The 23,481-nt window shown below is 38.3% G+C and overlaps 1 protein-coding gene across 5 annotated transcripts in view; it reads right to left on the bottom strand.

Moving 5' to 3' along the window:
• PHLDB2 (pleckstrin homology like domain family B member 2) overlaps positions 1-23,481 on the bottom strand; it is a 92,423-nt gene that overhangs the window by 52,479 nt on the left and 16,463 nt on the right. For 4 of the 5 annotated variants that reach the window (XM_090057862.1, XM_090057844.1, XM_090057854.1 and 1 more), the window contains exons 2-6: positions 22,365-22,474; positions 17,206-18,554; positions 7,741-8,124; positions 4,440-4,583; positions 3,450-3,587 (exon numbers count right to left, since the gene is read on the bottom strand). In XM_090057862.1, coding sequence (XP_089913988.1) covers positions 3,450-3,587; positions 4,440-4,583; positions 7,741-8,124; positions 17,206-18,554; positions 22,365-22,413 — 2,064 coding nt within the window. In that variant the 5' untranslated portion in view covers positions 22,414-22,474. The remainder of the gene's footprint in view (positions 1-3,449; positions 3,588-4,439; positions 4,584-7,740; positions 8,125-17,205; positions 18,555-22,364; positions 22,475-23,481) is intronic. The other variant, XM_090057835.1, reaches the window with a different exon arrangement.

Raw genomic sequence — 23,481 nt, forward strand, 5'->3', positions numbered from 1 at the left:
CTTCAATATCGAATAGCAAAGCCAACTCAGAGTGTTCAAAACAAAAAGAATCAGTCAGCCCTATCTACAATTTCTAAGGCTGCCTTTAAAAAAAGGACATTTTTAGCATAGTAAGATTTTTTTCTTTGTCCTCTAGCTTCTTGGTCTGCAAAGTGCACCACTTCCCGTTTCAAATTGTCTTCTACCACTATGAGGGCCAGCAAATACTTTTTAATGAAAGTTGAAATGATAAAGCAATCATTTCACTCCAGCATCAGGAGCTTTGAGAAAAGAAAACAGTATATATTGCAAGACTGGACATAAATAGTACAAGAGTTTACAAGACTGAATACATTATCAACAATGAATTCTGCTCCAAGTTCACAAGGCTGACCAAATTTACAAATAAAAGGTAATAAGAAATATGAAAACTTCCATTCTGATCTATTTTCAATATGCAGGTGGCATAATCATTATATTTCTATTTATGATCTCTCTTTTTAAGAATTTCACAAGTTTCTTGAACAGGTGCTTCCATAAGGATCAAATTAATTCATGCAGGGGGTTTCCTGTCAAAACACCTGCTCAAATAAATTCCAGAAGACACTCAAACATTTCCATCAGCATTTAAGGTAATGCCATCATGAACAGCACTATCATCCTCTCTCTTTCTCAGTGAATGATATTCACTATCCATGCAGACACCATTTCACATTAACTCTTTATCAGTACTTAGCCATGAGAAGCAAAACAGACAGACAATGCTGTGGAGGAAATAACCAGATAAGGCTGAAATTTAACTGTCACACGTAATCCAAAGTACTAGCATTTACAAAAGCCATGCCACAGAATCATTAGGACCTATCCTGAACATGATAATTATTAGCAGCAAACTAAGACCTGATGTTTATTACAGGGAACATATATTCAGTACTCTCTCAGAGAAAAGTGTCACCTGGGAAATCACCAGCACCTCAGCAGGCAGCCTAGCCCAGGATAGACAAAAAATTGTTTAACTCATGAGACAATCAGAGAGCTTTATCTTATGTGTAAATATTAAACACAATACAGAAAACTATTTCTTACAGTTAGCTAAAGAATTAATTAGTCCAATCTATTTGTTAACTTTTGCTTTGTTCTTTGGGAAATCCCAGCTATGACTTTATGATATTTGTTTTGCAAAGTTAGTATTTGTTTTCTATTTCAATTTTATTCAAACATTCCAGGCCCCAGCCAGAAAACATATTTATATTCCCTCATTTTTTCATTAAAAAAAAGAAAAAGAAAGAAACTTTTACTATTGGCACAGCTACAGGTATAAGATTTGGGAAACCATTCTGTTATCCAGGGAAAGGGACACTGAGGACAAAACTACTTAAAATATTTTAATCAATATGTGAGACAGTGTGGCATTGTGAACAAGTATTGTAAATAAATTCACTCATCAAATAAAGATCATTTTTCTAATCTTCTATTTCCTGCTTTTCATTCAGCTGAAAAATGAAACCAGATTTGCCAGTCTTGTTTTCTGATCACCAAAACATGGTAACTTTTGATAAAACAGGAAATCATTTGATGCATTTGGGGGTCAAAGGGAAGCAAAATATCACTCCAGCAAACTGAATGCTTCCTAATAGATTAACTTCAAAAGAGATGCAGTGTGTAGAGCCATAACTTCTACTGCCTGATTCAGACTGACCCCTGGACTACTAAAGAAAACAAACACAAAACTGATTCAACATTCAAGTTAAAATACAACTATAGAATTTGTACAGAACTACTGAAAGCTGCAGGATCACTGGAATTTAAGGCAAGTGCCGATCTGAAATAGAAGGCAGGAATAGTTTCGCTGCTTGCAGATGTTCAACCCCCACCCTCCCTCCCCCCAAATGGTACTTTAAACTTGGTACACCCCTGCACCAAGCCCAACACATGCTGAGAACAGGCATCACATTAGTTGTACCTGGTTCACCAGACGTCTGTATAGATCTGATGCTTCAGTGGAGCTTTTTTGCCGCTTCTAATAGCTGATTGACTCAGCTTAGGTGTTTTTTTCAACTCTATATAGATGCCATGTAGCCAGGTCGAAGTAACCTGCTACTTCTTCAGGTAAAGGGCGTTTTTGTTGTTGTTTTTTGTGGTTGGTTTTTTAATGTCTACAAGCAGCCAAGCTTAATTACACATGCATGTCACTTCTCAGAACAAGAAGGTCACAAGTACCTCCCTTACAGCCTTAGGAAACTTTCAGGTTCAAAAAAGGGAAGACAGAAAGAGAGACCTCTGAGAAATGCTATAGTATAAATACAAGCCAGAGGCTTGACTTTGAATGAATGCTTAAGAGAGATTAAAATGTGCAGCTTATTTTAACCAGTAGAAAGGAGGGGGGCAGATGTAAAGGACTGCAAATATATTTCGCACAGCTAGAAAGGAAGAGGGAAGAAAAACCAGTAAGTACAATTCCCCAAGAGACAGGTTTACACTGAGTTATATGAAATTAAAAAAGGAATCATTGTTGGCTGAACATCCAGAAAAACTTCCTGACAGTGAGATATAACAGGCTGTGGAATGTCCTCTCAGAAAAAGAACTGATTGACTGGAAAACATACTTGACCACATGTTAGAGGAAGCAATCTGCCTCTGCCGTGATGGAGAAAAATTCACCTTATAACACTTTTTCCATTTCTGACGTAAAATTTTATTAAACAGTCCATTTTTATTGCAGGAACAACTGCATATTAAAAAGTAATTAAAATTATGAACTATATTTGTCTGTGAACTAACGTATTAATTAGCCCTGGTGTCCAGAGAACTCAATGTAGAGTACCAACACTTCAGCACAGCAAGCTGAATGAATTTGCATGGTTGTATTAAATGTTCATTACTTGAACAGATGTCTTGCTTATCATTCTGCATAGTCCAAAAAGCCATGCTAAAATTCAACTACAATAACATGGTCCTAATTTTTTTTTGCTGAGAAAACGGTAAAACCTTCTTACTGGGGGGTAGGGAAGAGGGGAATTAATGATAACTTATCCTAATGAAGAGTTCTAAAACAATACTCATGACAAACCTTAGGCTAATTCAAATTAATACCCTTTACTAAACAACAGATACTATAACTGCAATCAGATACTGTAGTCCAAGTCATATGTGAAAAAATGTGTGCTGAGTGCAAACAGCCAGCATTTGCTATCTTTCATTATCCTGTAATGCCTCCCAAATATCTCAGATACATTTCAGATGAGAAAGTAAAAAGATCTGATGACTCATGTTGCTAGTCATAATCAAACACACCTTGGAAAACCAAGAGCATTTCAAGAACAAAGTTTGTAAAATGGTTATCTTCTTCCAATTATAAGTGAAGCCACCCGCATGGAGCAAGAACATCTCTACCCATATTAAAAATGTAAATACACTTTAAGACCAAGGAAAACAGAGTACAAATTAGCAAAGATCGTTACTGTGTTTACCTTTGTCTTTTCACCAATAACATTTCTTTCCAGCTCAGCTATCTTCCTGTTTAGATGATCCAATATTTCCTTCTCTTTCAGAAGTTCTGTTGTTTCAGATTTCTGTTCCCCATCCAAAAGGGCACATTCCATATCCAGCTACGAACACAAAACATTTCTCAGCAGCAGTCCAGCTTAAAAAGAAATCTTGAGAAACGATATCTGAGATGATTCGAAGTGTGGTTATTCAGTATAGATGCATTTAAAAAAAAACAACGCTGATGGCATAAGAGTATGGTAAAAGGAGATCACAAACATGTATAAGGAATTTCAACATAAATACTGCAAAAAAAGTTCAAACCAGCTTTACTTTGTACATTAATTTTTTTCATTCATTTTTATTTTCTACTTCCTCTTTTCTCTGCTTCTTTCTGCATCATACTGTACCTACTGTCTTCAGTCTTTGCACTCACCAGTCCTAGAACAGCTGCTTCTTTCCTGTTGTTGATAATTAGAGGCAACATAACCTAAAGACCTATTCAGCTTAGTTTGCTAAGTGTGAGATTCCAGAAATCAAGAGAGCTTCACAATCTTGTCAGCATGGGGACAAGGACTTTTAAAGGGAAGTTACCTCACTTCCTTACTCTTTCACAGGCTACATAAGACACCAACGTAACGCTCCCAAATGATATAAGGTACTCAGATGAATCCAGAAACCATTCAATAATTAGGACTAAAGTAGTTTCAATTAAGAGTCTAGTAGTCAGAATCTGTAAAGGTTGGCACAATCATGGGGGGGCCATCCTTCTGCAAATAAAAAAGCCCCTGATTCCCCATAATGCAAAAATATAAATTAACATGATATCGCACTAAATTATGTCCACAAGACAGTAGTAGTAAAAGATATAAACAAAAATATGCATGCATCACAAATCCCATGCACATTTAGCAAGCAGGACATTTAAAATAAAAACATGTGAAAAGAAACAGGAAATTCTTATCCATTCATACCTCTCTTGAAGATTCATCCATCTGGTCATTTAAATCTTTGATCTTCTGTTCAAGTTCCTCCAAATTATTTAATACTGCTATGCGCTCCTCCTCCAGCTGACCAAGCTCATGCCCTCTTTGTTCACTGCTTGTGCATTCTGATGTCTGCAATTAGCCATTGTAAGGTGTTTAGTAGCACAATTCTAACACAGCACGTTTTTCCTCCCTCTCACACTGTGTTGAGCAAATTTGTGCACATTGACTCAATAAGAGTTCTGCTTTTATATGTACCACATTTTACACGAACACAAGATGAGGTTTTTCACCCCAGTCAACAAGGGGGAAGAAAAAAGCCTTATCTTAGATCTGCGTACTAGCCCAGAGCAGGTGGCAGCTCAGCCTCAGCTTCAGCCCAGGGGCCAAAAGCTAGAGTTAAGCCACTGCCTGCCCCAGGCTAAGGTGGCTCATGTACTATGGGAGGGAGTTCATGGTGGGGGGAATGCAGAGGAGACCTTGCAGTGGGGATGGATGCATAAGCAGAAACCTGCAGTGTATGGCTTGGGAGAAGAGCAGTGGGGGGACTCAATCAGGTCCCCCCCACTGCTGGGGGGCAAAGGCATAGCTATAGCTTCAGCTCCAGCCTAGCCCTGATCAGGTGAGCCCTGGAGCTGCCACCACTGCTTCTCCTGGATTGGGCTGGGACAGGGTTGGGGCCACTGCCACTTACTGCTATGGTTCTGAAGTCAGAGCCAGAGCTGCAGCAGAAGATAAGTAGAAGGGGTGGTGCAAGCAACAAAGGGAACATGGGTGGGAGGGACAAGTAACAAGGGTTCAGGGACAGGGGGGCAAGAGATGGGGTAGTATGTCAAGGGTGAGCAAGCATTGGATGTAGGTACATGAACAGGGGGGCAGGCACCAGCTACAGGTATCATGGGGGGAGGCAAAGGCATGGGGAAGCAAGAGATGGGGGTCTGGCTCCTCATCCCCACTGCTGCCTTGTCTGCCACAGCAGTGGGGGGATGAATTTAAGACAGCCATCCAATTATTTGATTCAATATGAGGAAAATGTTAACAAATGCTCTTCTTGTTAGTTATAACCTTCACAGATAAAACCAAGATAATCTATCATGAGGATGTAAAAAGTCAAATTTCTCTTTGCTGAAGTAAAGCAAATATGGAAAGGTAAATTTCTTTTAAAGTATACAGAAGTATACAGAAACCTATAATGTGCACTACAACATAATTAACCAATTATCAAGGTTTTTAAAGATAGAAACATAATCAATTACCATGTTTTTGCCTCATTTATCTACTGGATAATTATGAGAGATCTTGGAAAAAACAACTTTTGCAGCCTTTTTTTGCCCAGGAAATCCTGGTGTAGAAGCTGCCCCTGGTTTTAAATTACTTTTGCATATTATCCTGTTTTCAAAACAAGGATCGACTGAGGCAACAGAGTCAAATTACATTTATAAAGGTCATTCATTCATTGTCTCCAGTTGGAATTAGAACCATGTTCTGGCCCTCAGTCATTGGCTTTTAACTGCTAGATCATATGGCCTCCTTCAAAATGAGTAAGGTTCAGTTGCTCACTTACTATTCTGAGAGAAAGTGCTTTTAGCAACAGAAATCTGACTTCAATATTTTAAAACAATGAACTATATTTTGTTAATATTCAGATGCCTGTTGCTGCTGTTTTCTGGGGTTAGCAAGGCACCCTTTACAATGAATGAATGGTATTCCTTAATCCCTAGTGTTAGTAATCCTAGCAGGAAAGCTTCTTTTTGTCCGGTATCCTGTTTGGATCATGCTGACATAACATCTTCAATTTCACTTCCCGGCAACGATTAAATATAGGATCTTCCGCTTATGGAAGGAAAGCAACACTCACAAGCATTAAAAAAGTTGCAAGACCACAAAAACTTTCACACAAAATGATTATATGTAACTGTCAAATAAAAAAGGGAAGAATCAATATGCCAGGGTACAGCTAGAAGAAGTATGTTTCTGGTTAAAATACCTGGAAGCTACAAACTGAAATCTATCATTAAACCAACCAGTGTGAGAAAACTACTGTGAAATTATGGTTAAAATGACTGATTAATTCTGTCTTGACATCTTGTGTTATGGGTATCCCTAAAGGGTTAGTGTTAATGGATTAGCTGTTGAGATAACAAAATGATTACTTGATATTGCAATTGATAATTTATTATTATTTCTGCAATAATCTGGGCACAATCTATTTTAACTGTGTCAGGCCAAAACCACTCTGAAAGGTTCATTGTACAACTACAGTAAAGCCTTTCTTTACTGTAGTTTCTTTGTCCTGGCTATCTGCAGCACAAAAACAAACAGTATACCTACAACACCAAAGCAAGATCCCAACTATAAAAAGATGGGGGAGGGGAAAATTGTCAGGTCAAATTTTGTCCAAATCTCATAAACGAAAACTTTAGGAAATTTCCAATAGAACACTGTCTTTATAGTTCTAAACTACAAAAATATACCAGAAATTAGACTTTCACTGTTCTACATAAAAGACATTTCAGAAAAGGTAAAACAAATAAATAGTAAGAAACATGTTAGATTTTTAAAGTTTTCATCATTGGTAAGACCACACAATATTTTTTTAAAAGAACTCTTTCAACTAACAAGAATGCCTATGAAACAAATAAGGAATATTATAAGTTAATTTCTTAAGGCAAAGAGCTGCCAACTGAAAAAAAATCCTTAGCCTGGCTTCTGCTGCATGTGAATAGGCAATTCACCACAACAGGCTCCACAGGAAGCAGCAAGTTGATCTGAAGGGCAACTGTGTCCAGAAAAAGGAAAGGGAAGGGAGATTGTAAAGTCAGCTGAGGGAATTCCTCCCACCCACTTTACAACTATTCTTGAGAGCTGGCTGGTTAGCAGGAGGAAGTCTTAGGAAAGGGGAGGAGAAAATTTCAATTCTTTGCCTCCTCACGTGGTCACAGGCTCAAATGCCTGAAATGGTGGGGTGCAACATTTAATTTTCCTTAATTAATTTTCCTCATGAAAACCAAACCAGCCTGTAATGTCTGATATGCTGCTTATTTAAATACTTTGAAATAGTCATTTTAGCATATATCCCTCCCCTCAGAAATATAAAGCCACCCTAGAGCTGTTCATCACTTTTAAAAACATGATTAAAAGATACACTTTTCAGAGGAAACAGGTCATCACAGGTTTAATACATCCTGGACCATGTCAAATGCACTTTGCTATTATGACTAACATATTTAAGCTATTTTCATTGTGATTCAACTAGCTGTACTGAGTTTGTACTTCTGAACACCATTACCTTTGGTGTGATGCTTAGGTAAGAAGACTCACTGGAATCCTTCAGAAAAGCAGAAGAAACTAAAGGTGGAGTTTTCATATTTTCACCAATATGTTCATCACCTCTCATACCTCTAGAGGAGAGGAGGGAGCCAGCACTTCGACTGACATTACTCAACTCTGAGAAATCAGAATCGCTTGTTGACAATTTCATGTGGTTTCTAAATCTCATTTCTGGATTAATTTGAGAATCTTCAAATACAGAATCTTCATCTGACAGCTGAAGTTTTTCAAGTTCTTTGTTAATTTTCTGAACATCAGCAACAGTGGCAGCAGCAGCAGGGTCACTATCAGGTTTGGAGTATTCTGCACACAAACTGAGGATAGTCTCCAGTCGTTGTCGCTCCTTGTTGTTCAAAAAAAAAGAAAGAAAAAAGAAGGAGTAGTAAGTTTCACAGCAAATTTTAACCAAAGGAAAGATCAACACTCTTCAGGTGCAGTATTTTTTTAAATGTACAATCAAGTTACCTTTGTATGTCTAACAGTGATGGTGTAGCATAAAAATTAAAGTTCGTAAGTCAAGTTAAAACTGGAAAATAATTTCTGTATAAATGAGTTCTATGTAAAAGTAGAACAGAACCAAATGCAAGCTCTAAAAGAGAAGATAGGTTCTACATGTCTGAAAAAAGATAAACCCAACATCTGAATTTCAAGATTCTACCTACATCATAATGGATAATTACTATTTATTTCCTATTGTATCCCACACATACATGGCCCTGTCTCACAGAAGTTATGCTACAAAACTTATGTCACCCCTTCTTGTACTTTAAACTATGCCTCGGCAATCATTGCATTATTTTTCATATTTTACTTTAACTAATTTATACATTAGTTCCAATTTTTAAGATTTCTGATTCCATTACATTTTTCATCTTTCCCCTATATCACAATTTTCAGTATTATTCTCCATCTTTGGACACCCAAATTTCATCCTTAAGAAGTTTGAAAGAAAAATAAAGTCCTTCTGGTTTTACTGTGCCCAGAACGCAGAATGGGCATTTCTCTTTTCACTAGTTAACTCCTTGGTTATAGTATCTCATGAGAAAGTCATTCCATTTTCTAAACTTAATCTTAGTAACTGTGACAGAATTTAAGCTGTCATCCATCATGCAATTATAACTGTTTTCTGCAGCTCTGTTTTCAAAAATTACTAAGCCGTAAAACTAGTGTTGTTCTGTTGTGTGCAATTTATTGTAAGTCCTTGTTTAGATTAATTCATAATGCTTAGCAAATAGTAGTTTAGCTTAAGTTTATATTCATTTTGTTAAAGAGAAAAAAATAACAAAAAAATTGCTTACCATAACACTAAATAAAGATATCTGTAAAAAAAAAAAAGTGCTTCACTGTAAAAAAACTCAGACTTTGTATTAATGATAATACAGGCCAAAGAGTTTCTCTAAATTATTTAATCTTATCATTTCTCTTGGAATAATTTTTGACCATCAGTCATCAGATTAAAAAACAAAAAAAAAAAACACTTGAATTCAGAATTTCCAAGACAGCTAATCACTTTATCTCTGCCTCGCTAAAAACTGTGACAATTGGTAAAAAGAAGAAAGTAAAAGGATCGGACTATTCCAGTTTCTCTGATACAAGCCTTTTTAAAGTAAAGTAAAACTTATTATGAATTAACAAGTTCCTCACTTTTAGCAGGATTTAACAAAGAATTATAAAATTGAAAAGACCCTCAGTTATGAGACAATACATGTACTTATTAAAGCACAGAGCTAAGTCTGTCTCAAGGCATAAACCAACTATTACATGCCAGAGGTTAGGCAGAAATTTCCTCATTGGGAAAAATATTTCCAGTTGATCACCGTGACTTATCTTGCGTGTTCCTGTAGATCCTCTACTAGTGGCCACTGTCAGAGAAAAACCATTGACCTAACTGGACAAGTTGCTAGATATAGAACAGAAATTCTTAGCTGATTCAGTAGACTGCTTCCAACCCCCAACCAGTGGTATTACCCCAACCTTCTAAAGCCTTGTTTCGCTTCATATAGTCACTCCCAAACTTTCTCATTCCTAAAGCATTTTCCTCTCCTTATAAACCTGTACCATCTGGATATGCCACCCAATTCCTTATAGCACAACACAAGTGCTGTCCCCGAACTCCACTATTTATATGTTTCCTGCTGTTGCAACAGCACCACTCATCCTGCTCTCTGATACTATCATTGTGACAGTAAAAGATGGAAAATACGGTATTGGAATGGAGTGTCCCACCCCTTCAATGACAGGCGTTACTCCTTATTTTCACATCAACATCTACATTCCCGTTAATTAAGGACATATGAGATTTTAAACTGAAACGATACATTGTCTTATATTCAACAGGCTAAAATATGAAAATCCCTTAAAGCAAGCTCCATTATGGAAAAAGGTAGGAGGAAGATTTATTTTACTTTTTTTTTTTTAGTGTCCTAGCAAAGCAGAAAGCCCTCTCTACTTTTTGGGAAGACATTAATGGAAGAAAAACCTGGCTCACTTCAGGAAGTTCCTGATGAATCTCAGTTTCTCACAGCACACATTACAGAAATGCCTATGTCTATCACTTCTATTTCAATACGTATTAATAAGTTTATGCATGGAAAGCTCTCTCTGTTGCTATTTTGTATACTCTATCCTCATCATTCATGGCAGCCAGTTCCATCACACTTGTATTCAAGAGTTCCAACCATAATTTTTTAAGTGAATAACCAAGAAAATATCCCAGCAACTAAAAATACAAAAACAACTGCATGTGCATGAAATACCATCACACTGCAAACTACAAAGAATACAGCATGCTTATTTTCTGGTTAAATAGAAACTGTGGCATTATTATTGTTGTTGTTATCATTACTTAGATTTATATGTAAAACTATACTATCTAATGGGTGCATTAAGCTGAGAATGAAAACTGTTAAGGATTTTTCACTGTATTTCTTCCCTGAAGACCCCTCTGCTGTTTTTAACAATACAGCCATCTGCAGTGAAAAAGGATAGATAGTACTAGTATGAATAACATACCAGCACATCTACCACTGCTGGCTAGGGGGTACCTACATCAGAGACGCTGACACTTAGAAATTCAACATATACTCAGCTTTGCCACAAAGGCCATGGATAGATGAAATGAGGGGTATGTGTACACAACACTTTAAAGCTGGCTAAATGCTTTTGCACTGTTTTAATGGTGTTGGTGTTTGCATGAGTTGGTGGCATATTGCGCATTAATTACAGCCGCTATAGCAAATCAGCAGCATAATGCACCTTAAATGACTTGGGGCACAACAAACTAAAACTTCTCTGACGAGTTTTAGTTTGCTGCCCCTACAGCCGCAGAGTGAATCACCAGGCTCCGTGCAGCTCAGGGTCTCTGCAGGAAGCCCTGCAGGCAGCCTAGCAGCAGTCCGGGAAGGCTGGCTCTGCCCAAGAAAAGTGGTGAGCCTGGTCCCTGCCCCTCCTTCCCCCTCTTCCCCCCAGCCTGCCTGCCTCCCTGAGCTGCACAGGGGTCTGGTGCTTCCCTTTGCACCTGCAGTGCCCCCTGGGACTGCCCAAGCCGGATGCCTGCAAGAGGGTGCCACCTCAGGGGGGATGCCGCTGCCATGAAGTGAAGCACCAGCCCCACCCGCAGCCCAGGGACCACTCCACCCGGTGGTAGCTGGACCTCCTTTCCCTGCCGCCAGAGAGGCAGGTAAGTCAATGGATTATGTGCACAACATGGGGGTTTAAAGGGCCCTGAATTGAAGCGGTGCTTTAAAAACCTACCACTTCAATTTAGGGTCCCCGTTTTGTCTACACATGCCCCTACTGACTGCATGGTTCCTTTTTCTGATATTTAAAAACAAGGATTCAGGTTTTCAAGATATGGCATGGTGGTGGATTCTGATTTCACATATGGTATATAAATGCAAGTTAAGTTCATTAAAATGAATTTTTATTCTAGTCCACACTTTTCCTTTTAATTAGTTACAAGACTGAGCATTGAGCTATGTATATTCCATTAAAACGTTAATTATCTTAGAAAGAAAATAAAGATGAGTAGCTTGTATTTAGGCCTTGTGGAAAATACATAAAACCAAAGACCTTGCTGAACTGTCTTGCAAAAATAGGTCCCATGTATTAAGAAGTTACCAAGACATTGAGGATAATTACATCCTGTATATCTAAAGTACCTAGTGCTTTCAATCTGATATGTCATTTGTTCCTTTACTAAATTAAGTTGTTGTTAAACAGCTGTTCTGTATTAACACAAAGATGGCCAAATATTTATGGCATGCTAAATGACCTTTATTTGGCGTTTCCTACCTTGCAGGAGTGTCGGTAAATCCTAAATGAACAATGTTTTTAAATAATAGCATCTGAACCTAAAATTATAAGAACTATAAAAAGGTTAAACACAATAAAAATTGCAATCATGTGTTAGACATTTTTAAACTGTGCATGAGGCCTAGACATACATCTTTAATTAATTTTAATGTTTAAATGATTTCACTTTAATTAAAGTGAAAGGTAGTTGGGAAAATCAGCTCTGTTTTGAAAATCCCAACCTATATTTATTGAATGTTAATCTATGTGGCTGCATCACATATAATGAGGGAACCACTTAACTTGCAGTTTCACAGTTTTTGCAGAAAACGCAAAATCTGGGATTGTCCACAAAATCCATGAAATCAACAACAACAAAAAAACTTAAATCAAACAAAAATGCTGGTCCTCGCTGGGAAGGGAAGGCGTCGGCTGGTGGTGCAGCATGAATGGCAGGAGACAAGATGGCAACTGCCCCCTCATCCCTCCTCCCTGCACCAGAGCCTCTCCACCAATCAGCACCAAGAGGCAGGTCCATACAAAGAGCATCCAGCAGTCAAGCTGGACCCCAGCTTTCTTCCCACTAATCAGTGCCAAGGGATAAGGTGGCCACCAGATGACTACAGAAAGATATGACCCAAGCAGGGTGTGGGGCCTGGGGCAAATCAGCCTGTTCAGGGCCCCTCCCCCTGCACCCTGGATGCAAAGAAGCCAATAATGGGTTTGGTGATGAGGGAGGTGGGGTACCAAGCAGCAGGACACAAAGGCGGCAGCAACATTGAGTCGCTGTGGCCGCTCTGCTCAGCTCTGCGGGGCCCCCCCAAAGCACGAGACTCAGGGTGGTTTCCCCAGTTCACCATCCCTAAGGAGGGCCCTGACTGCAGAACTAGAATTTTATGCCTAATCGACCCATGAAAACTGGTAAGTCTCCTCACAAGTTAGGTAGACCCCTACATATAATCTTTCTTGGTTCACACTAATTCTCCATTTTTTCCACGGTTATGGAATAAACATAGATGAAATAAAAGCTCACTTAACTAGGGAGAAATAGGTTCCTTTAAACATGTTCCTTCTAACTGAATTTTCATATTGCTTGTAAATTTATTGCTTATTTAAATTAAAATCTCTCATGAGTAAATTCCTGGCCTTTAGAAACTCTGTGAGACCTATAAACATATGTTCTACAGATCCATATCTAAAGCTAGGTAATGGACATTATCTAAATCTAAATTGTATTTCTTTAATATGTAGCACCATCTAGAGGCAAAATATCATACTGTCTGCAATCAATACTAGATGATCAAGACAGCTGCTATTTCAGGCCCCTAGCAGACATTACACGCAAGACATGATTCACTGTTTAATCATGTCTTAAACAGTAATCCCACCATATGTTCAAGCGATTAATGATGCAATAAAACAAGGAATAAGCTACACAGTGATTAAACAAAATATTCCTAATATTTGTATAATAACGTTGTGGATGGTTCCCATCATGTCTTAATTGCATATGTAGGTGCTCCCAGCCTTGGGGTTGGAACCCTTCAAGACTGAGGTTGGAGTAACAGCCAGCTGGTCAGAGCTCCCAACTTCAGGGGCATACTAGAGCTATGGCTCGGAGTGCCAGTCATCTGATCAGCTCCCTTCAAGGCTCCTAAGGGTCCCTTCAAGGCTCGTGTACTCTCTAAGGCTCCCAATCAGCTGGACCTCCATCTTGCTACTTGCTAGTAAAGGATATTACTTTTAAATACGTCCATATGCTTTCATCTTTGATAAGGTACCAAATTACTAAAAGGTGCATTATTGAAATCTGCAAGTATTCAGAACAAATTAAAACAAAAGCACTTCTTCATCTGAAGGGGAAGGCAGGGGAGAAGGGGAATTTGTTCTGTGTGTATGTGCGTGCAGACAGCTATCTATCTATATGTTTTGCTCTGGACTATGAGAGCAGACTAGTTACTTTCATGACTAGGCCTGGTAAAGGCTGTATTTTCAACGTTCCCAGAAGCCTGTACAATTACAAGTAAACAAAAATGAATTCCACAGGTTTCTAATAAAAGAATATGAACATTATTCATTTAAAAGTTTCTGTAAGAAAATAAAAATGGCAAAAGGAAGACATTGTGGTGGACAATGGCCCTTTAAAGATTTCCTATGGCTTATCCACACTACAATCCAGTAGCACTGACTACAGATAGCATACACATACCCAAGCAAATTTTAAACTAAACGTAGTTTGGATACTAATAACATGATGGTTATGGCTGCCCTGGCTTTGGGCAAGGACCTTAGGGCAAGGCAGCTGCAGCTCCATTACTATTGGTATTCTATGAAAACGACAAGGACAGATAGATATGGGTAGATATACCTGATGTCTATCACAGTGGATGCTGTTTCTAATAAATTTCTGCAATCAATCCCTGAATCTCTCTAACTATAGTTTGTCCAGCTCACTTCAACACAGTATTAAAAGGTTAAATACTTGGACAGAAGCTAACTGCCCTACACAAATCATTCACCTCCCAACCTTTCAACCCAGATTTTTACTCAGCACTTTGAACCCAGCGATACATGTCTCTAGTTATCTCTCTTCTTCACAAGCAAGACACACATGAAAACTTGGGAATCCTGCATTAAACTGGAAAAATACTTTTTTTGTGAACTCAAGTTCTGAATGGCAAATGGAGCTCTGGGTTCTCAGTCCTTCTGAAAAAAAAAAATCCAGCCCCAAATGTAATCCAGTACAAATAAAAATACAAAATGGAACATTTTAACATTTTAAAAATAGTCTTCCTCCCAGGACCCTACTAACCAAATATCTTGGTTCTTCAAACTCTCAAATCATTGAAAAATGGACTGTTCCAATTCCCAACCTTTTAACCAGATGACTTTAAAAAGTAAAGTTTAGCAGGACGCTTAGCAGGAGATTACATCAAGGAGAAGGAAATTCCTGTGTGTTTAAGCTATATAATGTATAGACTATACCATTTTCAAATGTTTCAGCATGTTAAGAAAGCATTAGGATAATTCCTGTCATAGGGTCAAGACTTTAAGAAAGTGTGAAACCAAGAGAAACAAAAGCTGAACTAAAGGAAAGTTTTTTTCACTTCATCTAAAAATAAAACTTGAACATTTATTTACCATTACTTACTGCAAAAGCATACTCCCAATGCCCAAAAATCTTTAAAAACTTTCAAAATCTTTAGAAACTTACAATTTTGGATTTAGGGTATCAGACTTCATGCAAATAACTTGGAAATATTTGTAGTTATCAACATAATAGATTTTACCTTTTAGAATGGAAAATATTCAGTGGTAAAATAATTGTATATCTTAACTTGGTACAAATCCCAAGATTGAGTGGAGGAAAATCTATACAATTTGAGGCATAGAGTTGCACACATATGAATCCTCAAGCAGAATTCAACATAACATTAGTAATAACCCCTGACTATGCAGTATCGTTTCTTAGGGGCACTGACATTAACATATTTAAGGATTAGTCAGCCACCATTCTTTTCTCAAATTTCCACATGCACTTTGCTCTAGAAGCAACTAGCACACTAGACCATTGCAGAACCTAGCAAATTCCATGGCAGGTTGTAGGGTCTTTCCAAACACAAAAATCGTATCCACATAGCACAATTATTTAAATCGAGTTTACATCATCCTTTAAATAAATAATCAATTTTAATATGTCATCACAAGTTATTTGAGGGTGGAGTGGGGGTGTTATTGTCTTAGGAAAGATTCCAAATATAAAACTCTTTTCCTCTCTTTGGGCGCCTCTATACGAGACAGCTAATTACTGTGCAGTAAGCGTTACTATCTACATATGCAGACGTTTATTGAGCAGTTATTTGCTCTAATCAGGAGTAAATTTCCTGCCTGTAAATACAAGCAGCAAATTTACTCTTGATTACTTACTGCACCGTACAGCATGTGTAGACAGCTGTAGACAGCACATTTGCTCCTGGTCAGCTGGGCAGCAGAGAGTGGGAGACTGCTCTCTGTCCTCGGGAGCTGTCTACTGCTGAGGCAAGCTCCACCAGTGGAGCCCAGGTGGGGAGCTCCCAGTCCCTGCTTCCCAATCACAACTGGGGAGTGGCAGCTGGGAGATTCTTAGCTCCAAGCCCTGGCCCTGCAGTTGTGGAGCTTGGGCTAGGAGATAAGAACCTCCAAGCCTGGGCCCCATGATTGTGGAGCAGGGTCTGGGATCTCCCTACTGCTGGGATTGCAAAGCCCACCCCAGCAGCAGGCAGCTCCCAGGGGCAGGGAGGAATATCTCAGCCCCTGCCAGGAGACAGCAGTCTCCTGGCCCCATGCTCCTTGCCAGCCCCTGGGATAGCACCCAGGGAGAGCATAGAGCTCTCCCTGGCTGCTGCAGGGCCAAGGGCCATAGGGAGCAGGAGCAGTCTGCTGGTAGGAACAGTAAATCTACTTCTGCATCCCACCACGTGTAGCTGCATGCCCAGGACAGTTTACTAGAGTACAGGCAGTCCTCGACTTACGACTGTTCGAATTATGACAAATGTCACTTACAACCTTTGTAAACTACGACAGTGTTTTGAGGTTCTGAATGTGTTTCAACTTTATGACACCAGACTCAGCTGCCTCCAGCTGGTAAACCTGTTGTAATGAGGTGTGGGGGTGCAAATCAAAGCCCCTGCAGCAAGGGAGGGAGGGGAGCTGTGGCTGGGATAGGGGCTGCCCAGTGGGTGGGAGGCCACGGGGAGTGGATGGGGTGGCTCCTGCTGCTGCATGCTGCTGGTCTGGAAGCCGCTTTAATTAAACTGCCTCCTCCCCGCCCCAGAGCACATGTAAAGACATCCATAGGCATTTTGACAGAACCCACAAAGGGAACTTTCATAATTTTTAAGACTTTTTCCATTTGTTTTTCTAAATAACTGAATTACACCATCTGAGATGCTGAGGCAATGTACTAATAACCATTAAGTTTAGAGACTGACAGAGTTAACAACATGCCCCCAGGATATACGGTCATGCATTTAAATTTCAGAACACAGTAACATGTTTTGCATCTACTATGTCCTCTTACTAGGTACATTTGGAAAGTCAGTTTTGGAAACATTAACTATTGGTAAAATCTAAATGAAAAAGTAAAAATTACCAGTCGTTCCATCTCCTGTTCTCTAAGCCTCTCTTCCCTCTGTCTCCTGTGATAGTCCATTAGGTCTTCTCTTCCAGTCACTGAACTAATACTGTTCTTTCTCTCTCGTATGGAAGGGGGCAAAGAAGCTGGTGTTTGTCGGAAGCTTTCCAACTCCGTTTCATCAAACTCCATGGAACTAGTGGAAAGGTTTCTTCTGACAGAGAATGATCTGTCAATATCCACAGGGCAGAATGAGTTACTGGGGCTTGTCCCTGAGAGTCCAAGTCTATCAAAATCATCAGAAGCATATGAAGAAGAAGATGCTAAAAGCATTTTCTTAGCTAGCCTAGGGCTTGAAGGAACACAAAGAGCTGAGCTAACATAGGAATTATTATCAGATGCTGAATTTATAAACGGTAAAACCCCTGAGCTGCAAGAAGAAAAATTAAGGTAATTATCAGCATCTAGTGCACTTTGAGGTAGATCTTTTTCTCCATGCTTTTTCCTCTTGGAGTTACCAGGAGAGTTTCTTGGTGGCAAACTTAACGGCATCAGCTGGCTTTCTGTCGATTTGTACAGTCTGGGCAGAGAACGACTATAAACTCCCATATGACTAAGAGACCCACCAGAATATTTCCTAGCTCTTGAACCCAAAGCTTCAGTCATCACCTCCTTGTGTTTCACTGGTCTTGGATGAAGATTTAGGCTGTCTTGAATATTCATCCTCCTGCCCTGCTTTGGGCTTGAGGGCACGCTTGCTGCTCCTGAAGTGCTAACAGGTGAAAGCATCATTTCACTCCCTGAGCCTCCATTCCACATTGTAAGAAGAGAGCCTGAGATTTTCTTTCCTTCCAGTGTTCCTGGGAAGTAGACGTTGTCATACGATTTATTTTTTTGACTATACTTGGAATAGTGAAATTTGTCCACATGTCCAAAGGATTTCTCATTTTCTCTGTTGACATGAATGTCAAAGTCGCTCCTTCCTAGACTGTACCCACTGAGGGATGGAGAAGTACTTGAAATGGAACTCATGGGCTTTACAGAGACACTTTTTTCTGAAAAGTAAGGGCTGTCACAAGAGAACAGCTTACCTCCTGGAATTCTGGTAGCAGAATGCATATTTTTTACACTGGATGAAGGACTGGATTTAGTTGACACAGGTTGTGACAGGGTTAAATAGGAACCAACGTAATCCCCATTTGTTTTAAATTTAAGACTTGATGAATACTTCTTTGGGCTGAGGTTATCCATAATATCTTGGAGATCATTTTCAAGGGAATTTGTCACAGAACCTTTCCCTAAACTAGCATTTTGTAATTCCATCTGGTTTTGTATGTGGCTATATTCTGCCATAATCTTATTGGAATCTGTAAGAAGGAAGAAAAAAATAGTTTTCAGGAAATAAGTGATTAACACAATTCTGCAATCAATGTTGGAATGATTAGTAACAGTAATTACACAAGTTACCCATACTTTACAAAGGTGTTGGAGTTCTCTAACTCTGTTTTACACGGTGGGAAACTGAAAGTGAGACATTTGGCATGGTTGCGTATAACTGGTAAAGACCCTGGGTGCCCTGTGTGATGCCCTATCCACTTTAGAACACTCTCTTTCTCCTTTTGTTTCCCTAGAAAAGGCTTATAAAAAGTATATAGCACAGAAGCAGGAACCAGTAACTCCTGAGGGGATAGAAGGTCCCAACACTCCAACTCTGTAACATTTATGTGCATGGCTCCCAGCACTGTAGTATCTATGCATCTCCCAATTGTTAATATACTACTGATCTTCCCAACTCCCCAGTGGAAGCACGAAACTGCCATTATCCCAATTTTACAGAAGAGAAATTGAGGCATGGAGAAAATGATTAGTGATTTGATTAAGGTCATGCAAATTCTACAAAAGAGCAAACAATCAAACAGGTTTCTCAAGTCCTGGACAGCTGCCCAATGCTGGACCATCCTTTCAATCTAATCATTGTAAGCCATGCAGTATAGGCCCAATCCAAAGTTTGTTGCGTTTCCATTTACTTCAGTTATTTTTGGGTATGAATATAAACAAATCTTCCTCAACCTTAGTTTCCTCCACTGCTAAGTAAAAATATCACCTGTTTCTCAATGGCATCAACTGTTTCAGTTTAGGCCCCTAATAACTGCAGAGTACTCAAAATATAAAAAGCTCTATATATGCAGTAAACTATATTACATAAAATACAGTCTTAAAGACATACAGAAACATGAAGTGAGATACTTTGTCTTCATTAAAGGAGAATTAAATATTTGTGATAAACACAGCTGCTTAAAACTACAGACACCAAAACAGATCCTGACACATCCTTATTTTGTTGTTGTTGTTGTTCAATTACATACCAAATTCTATCCCGCCAGTTCTGAGTTTCTCTTGCTAGCAATGACATCTTTAATATCTAAAGCACAGAGGAATGCAAACTCCTACTCTCCTTCTGTCAGTGACAGCATCAGTTGTTGCAGAACTGCAGAACCATAAGGGGACTTGATTTTTGGCTTTGGCTGATATAAAAATATGTCTCAGTTACCCTTTAAAGCAGCACTTTGAAGAGTTAGGAGAGTTAAGGCAAGCTGCATTTGAACTAAATGAAGCAACTGTTTTTTCAGTACTGAGGACTTATGGGTGTTTTTATATGTGCTCCGGAGGTAGGGGGCGTGCTTTAATTAGAGCAGCTTCAAGAACCACTCTAATTAAAGTGCCCACAGGGTCTCATGTATCAGCATCTCCACGGTTCAAAACAGTGATGCAGGTACTTTAACTAAAGTTTGTTCAACAAGTTTTAGTTAAAGCACCCCTGCCACCATTTTGAAGTGTGGGGACACTGATACACAAAACACAGAAGCTGAATGGAGCGCGTTAATTAGCATGCTCCAGCAGACTTGATTAATCAAGTCTGCTCTGATGCGCTGTAATTATAGCATGTTTGGAGCAGCCTCCCAGCATGTCTACAGGCACCCTATAGTCCTGCATGAAGTCAATGGAAGTTGTAGAAAGCTGACAATAAGTCCCTACTTTGTTTCTACACTTGGTTTAGTCATAAACTTCATCTGTGACCTTCATCAAACAATATAAAAATATGCCTCAGTTTCTCTTTCAACCCAAATACTCCTTAGTATCTGAAGTATTTTGAGTTCTTCAAATTAAATGTATTAGATTAATCTTCTTGGAAAGATCAATCCTCCCAAAAGGTACAGCAAGATACAGAAAGTTTTAGAATGCTGCCATAATCTTGAACAACAGCAACAAAAGTAAAGGGAAAGGATAGTGCCATGGATAATGTGACTGAACAGGTAATGAATTAAATTAATATGCACTCTGAAAAGAAAATACACACGAATGTGAAGGGTTACCTCATTTCTCTTCATCACATGTACACAGTGAAATGTTTCAACAGCTACTAACTATAATATCATCAAATGTCTGAAGGGACTACCTGTAGCTTAAGACACAATCCCAACAGTCCATCTCAACACATGCCTTCATGCATTAAGGCTGTTTAGCAATTTATTTTACAGGGTCAACTAGTACAAAAACATTAGTGTCTCTGGGCATGTCTAAACTTAATGCACGTTAGCCTAATGCACATTAAGGCAATTTAAGTGGGCATCTATTCGTGCACATGTTCTGGCACATTAACGCAGGTGTGCAGACTGTTTTTATGCAAGTATCAAATTTAGGCTTGAATAGCCTAAAATTGCCATTTTTAAGGTGCATTAAGAGCGCACGTGTTGATGCTCACCTTAAATTGGGCTAATGCACATTAAATGCACACGTGTAGACATGCCTTTTGATGACTAATTATTTGGATTGAACGAGTTTACAGCTGAAAGGCTTCACATTTTAATATCACTACTTTGAGCCAGACTGTTAAGGCATGTGAAATTTTATTTTTAAAATTTAAATACTACTTGTGCAAATTTTGATAAAGAACAAGCAAACAAAGCTAAAAGTATTCTTTAACACAACATACACAAGTAAAACAAAATAAATTTTTTTTTTAAGGCTGGTTTTAAGTAGGGTATAAAAATTCAAAATAGGAATACTAAAATGTGAAACTTACTTGTGATTAACAAATTGCTCTACATATTTATCCCTCTATTCTTAACAATGCTTTGCATCTAAGTCTTACTACCCTAAAGTTCTCTGAAACGTTCTGTTAATCTCACAATAAACATTTACTATTCAAAAGAGAATCATGACACAACTGACAAGAGTAGCTTTTGAGCATTTTTAATGTTTCCAATCACTCTCAAATTGAACAATATAGAGGTAGATTCATAGAATTTTAAACAGGTTTATTACTTTTTTCCAACACAAGGAGGATCATATTTAATCTTGTGAAGAATAAAATTGTTTGCCAGAAAAACAAGTTAGCTCATGGAAATCTTTCCTGTAAGTCTTATGATAAAGAGTTCATTGTACTTGAAATCTGAACGACAAAAGCAAACAAAAATCAGCAAGACCTCCGTGTAGTCAATTGAATTAAACTATTCCTTATTTTTTACCTTATGCCATTTCCTCTGCATTTTGGCCCCAATTCTTCAAACCCTTAGGCACATGCTTACATGCTGAAAAGCATCAGTGTGCATCAAGTATACAACTAACTGTATTTTAATGTCTGTCCATAAATCAAGCCTCTGATTGTTTTTTAAGGTGTTGTGTCAGATAACACACCAGGACTTTTTAGATACTCTTGTTGACACTCCCTCCACATGCTATTGTGAAGACTAGAGGCAGGGTGTTCTTCGTGTCATATAAGAAATTCATTCCTCTGGAGGTCACCCAGGGCTTTAATTGGTTAACCTCCAACACATTATGCAAGGCTACTCTTTTGAGCCAAGTGTTTTCTGGATGAAGTTATTCTAAGGCAATTTCTTTCCTTTTCATACTTGTCTTGTCTCCCTGACTAGGTGGTTAACCGATGCTTATTGTAGGCAGCCAATACTAAGCTCTATTTTTATTTTATTTGTTTGCGATGTATGCCAAAGCTATAGCAATGGCTTACTGTTTGTAGGTAAAATGAAGTAGAGAGATAAGAAGAGCAGGAAAGTGAACACTTCTAATTGAAGATTAAATTACAGGATCAAAATCAAGGATGTCTTTAGAAATGTGCCAATTCCATTACAAAACAACTGATTTGTTCCATTTGTTACCTGTTTGGATACTCTGGAAGGAGGAAAAGTTACCTCGGTTTGGCATCATATTTTTCTTCTATCCAATAGTTAAAACAAAGCTAGCTTGAATGAGCCAGGTGAATACTGACCTGCAAAGAAGTAACAGAAGGGACAATATTACCTTAACAAATACATGCTGAAAATTGATTTACAGGTACTCTAAAAAACACAATGAAATTAAGGTTCTGTGATGCTGAGAGTCTTCTGGCTGAGAGGAACATCATAGACATCTGGACCCTTCACAGGTTTGTCAAAATTAGGGATGTCAAAATTAGGCTTGATGGTAGAGATTTATTTTATCAGTATGAATGTCTGTGCAACTTTTTATTGGTTTCTTTTACTCCTCAAATGAAAAAAAAGTCATTAGCTCATCCTCTTTTCCCGTAAGAGAGGGAGTGCCTGTGGTTATTCATCAGAACTATGATTTCTTTGTAGACCCTTGTCTACGGGTTTCCTTAAAAATCATTACATTCTGAAAACTTATGTCAGTGGGCCTCTTTCTGAGACATGGCAGGAAATTAGTTGAAAAGTGCTATAAAAACAATGTACTAGAACAAAATCTATTATCAACAGCCTCACAATCAAAACCCTATATCTAAAACAGGTGCATAAACTAACACTTTGTAAATATTTTGGCAGACACAAATTCCCCTGGTGAAAAATTACACCATTAGAGGGGGAAAAAAGATGTTTTCGTGTTTATAGAAACATGTCTACAGCTGGTTACAAACTTCTTAAAATAAAAATAATTTCAAACGTGATATCTGTGCCGTTACTTGGAGATCCAAAAATTTAGGGATTACCATTCTTGTAAGTATCAAGTATGTTTTTCTGTAAGAAGTAAAGAATAGTAAAATGCATTTTTTAAAACTAATTTGAATGTATTTAAAAAAAATGATTGTAATATAAAAAACTCTACTTTGCATCAAGTTATGTTCATCATGTATGAGTTCACTGTACTTCAAGGGCAGTAATAACTAAAGGAAAACAGCAAAGAACAGAAATAGAGACATATTGTTTGTTAAAAGTCAAGGCACCTATTTAACTAATAAGTCAGAACTTCAAATTACACATCCTAATCTCTTTGCATAGAATT

Source organism: Crocodylus siamensis, chromosome 1, assembly GCF_052110815.1.
Source record: "Crocodylus siamensis isolate JL-2025a chromosome 1, ASM5211081v1, whole genome shotgun sequence".
NCBI classification, from domain to species: Eukaryota; Metazoa; Chordata; order Crocodylia; family Crocodylidae; genus Crocodylus; species Crocodylus siamensis.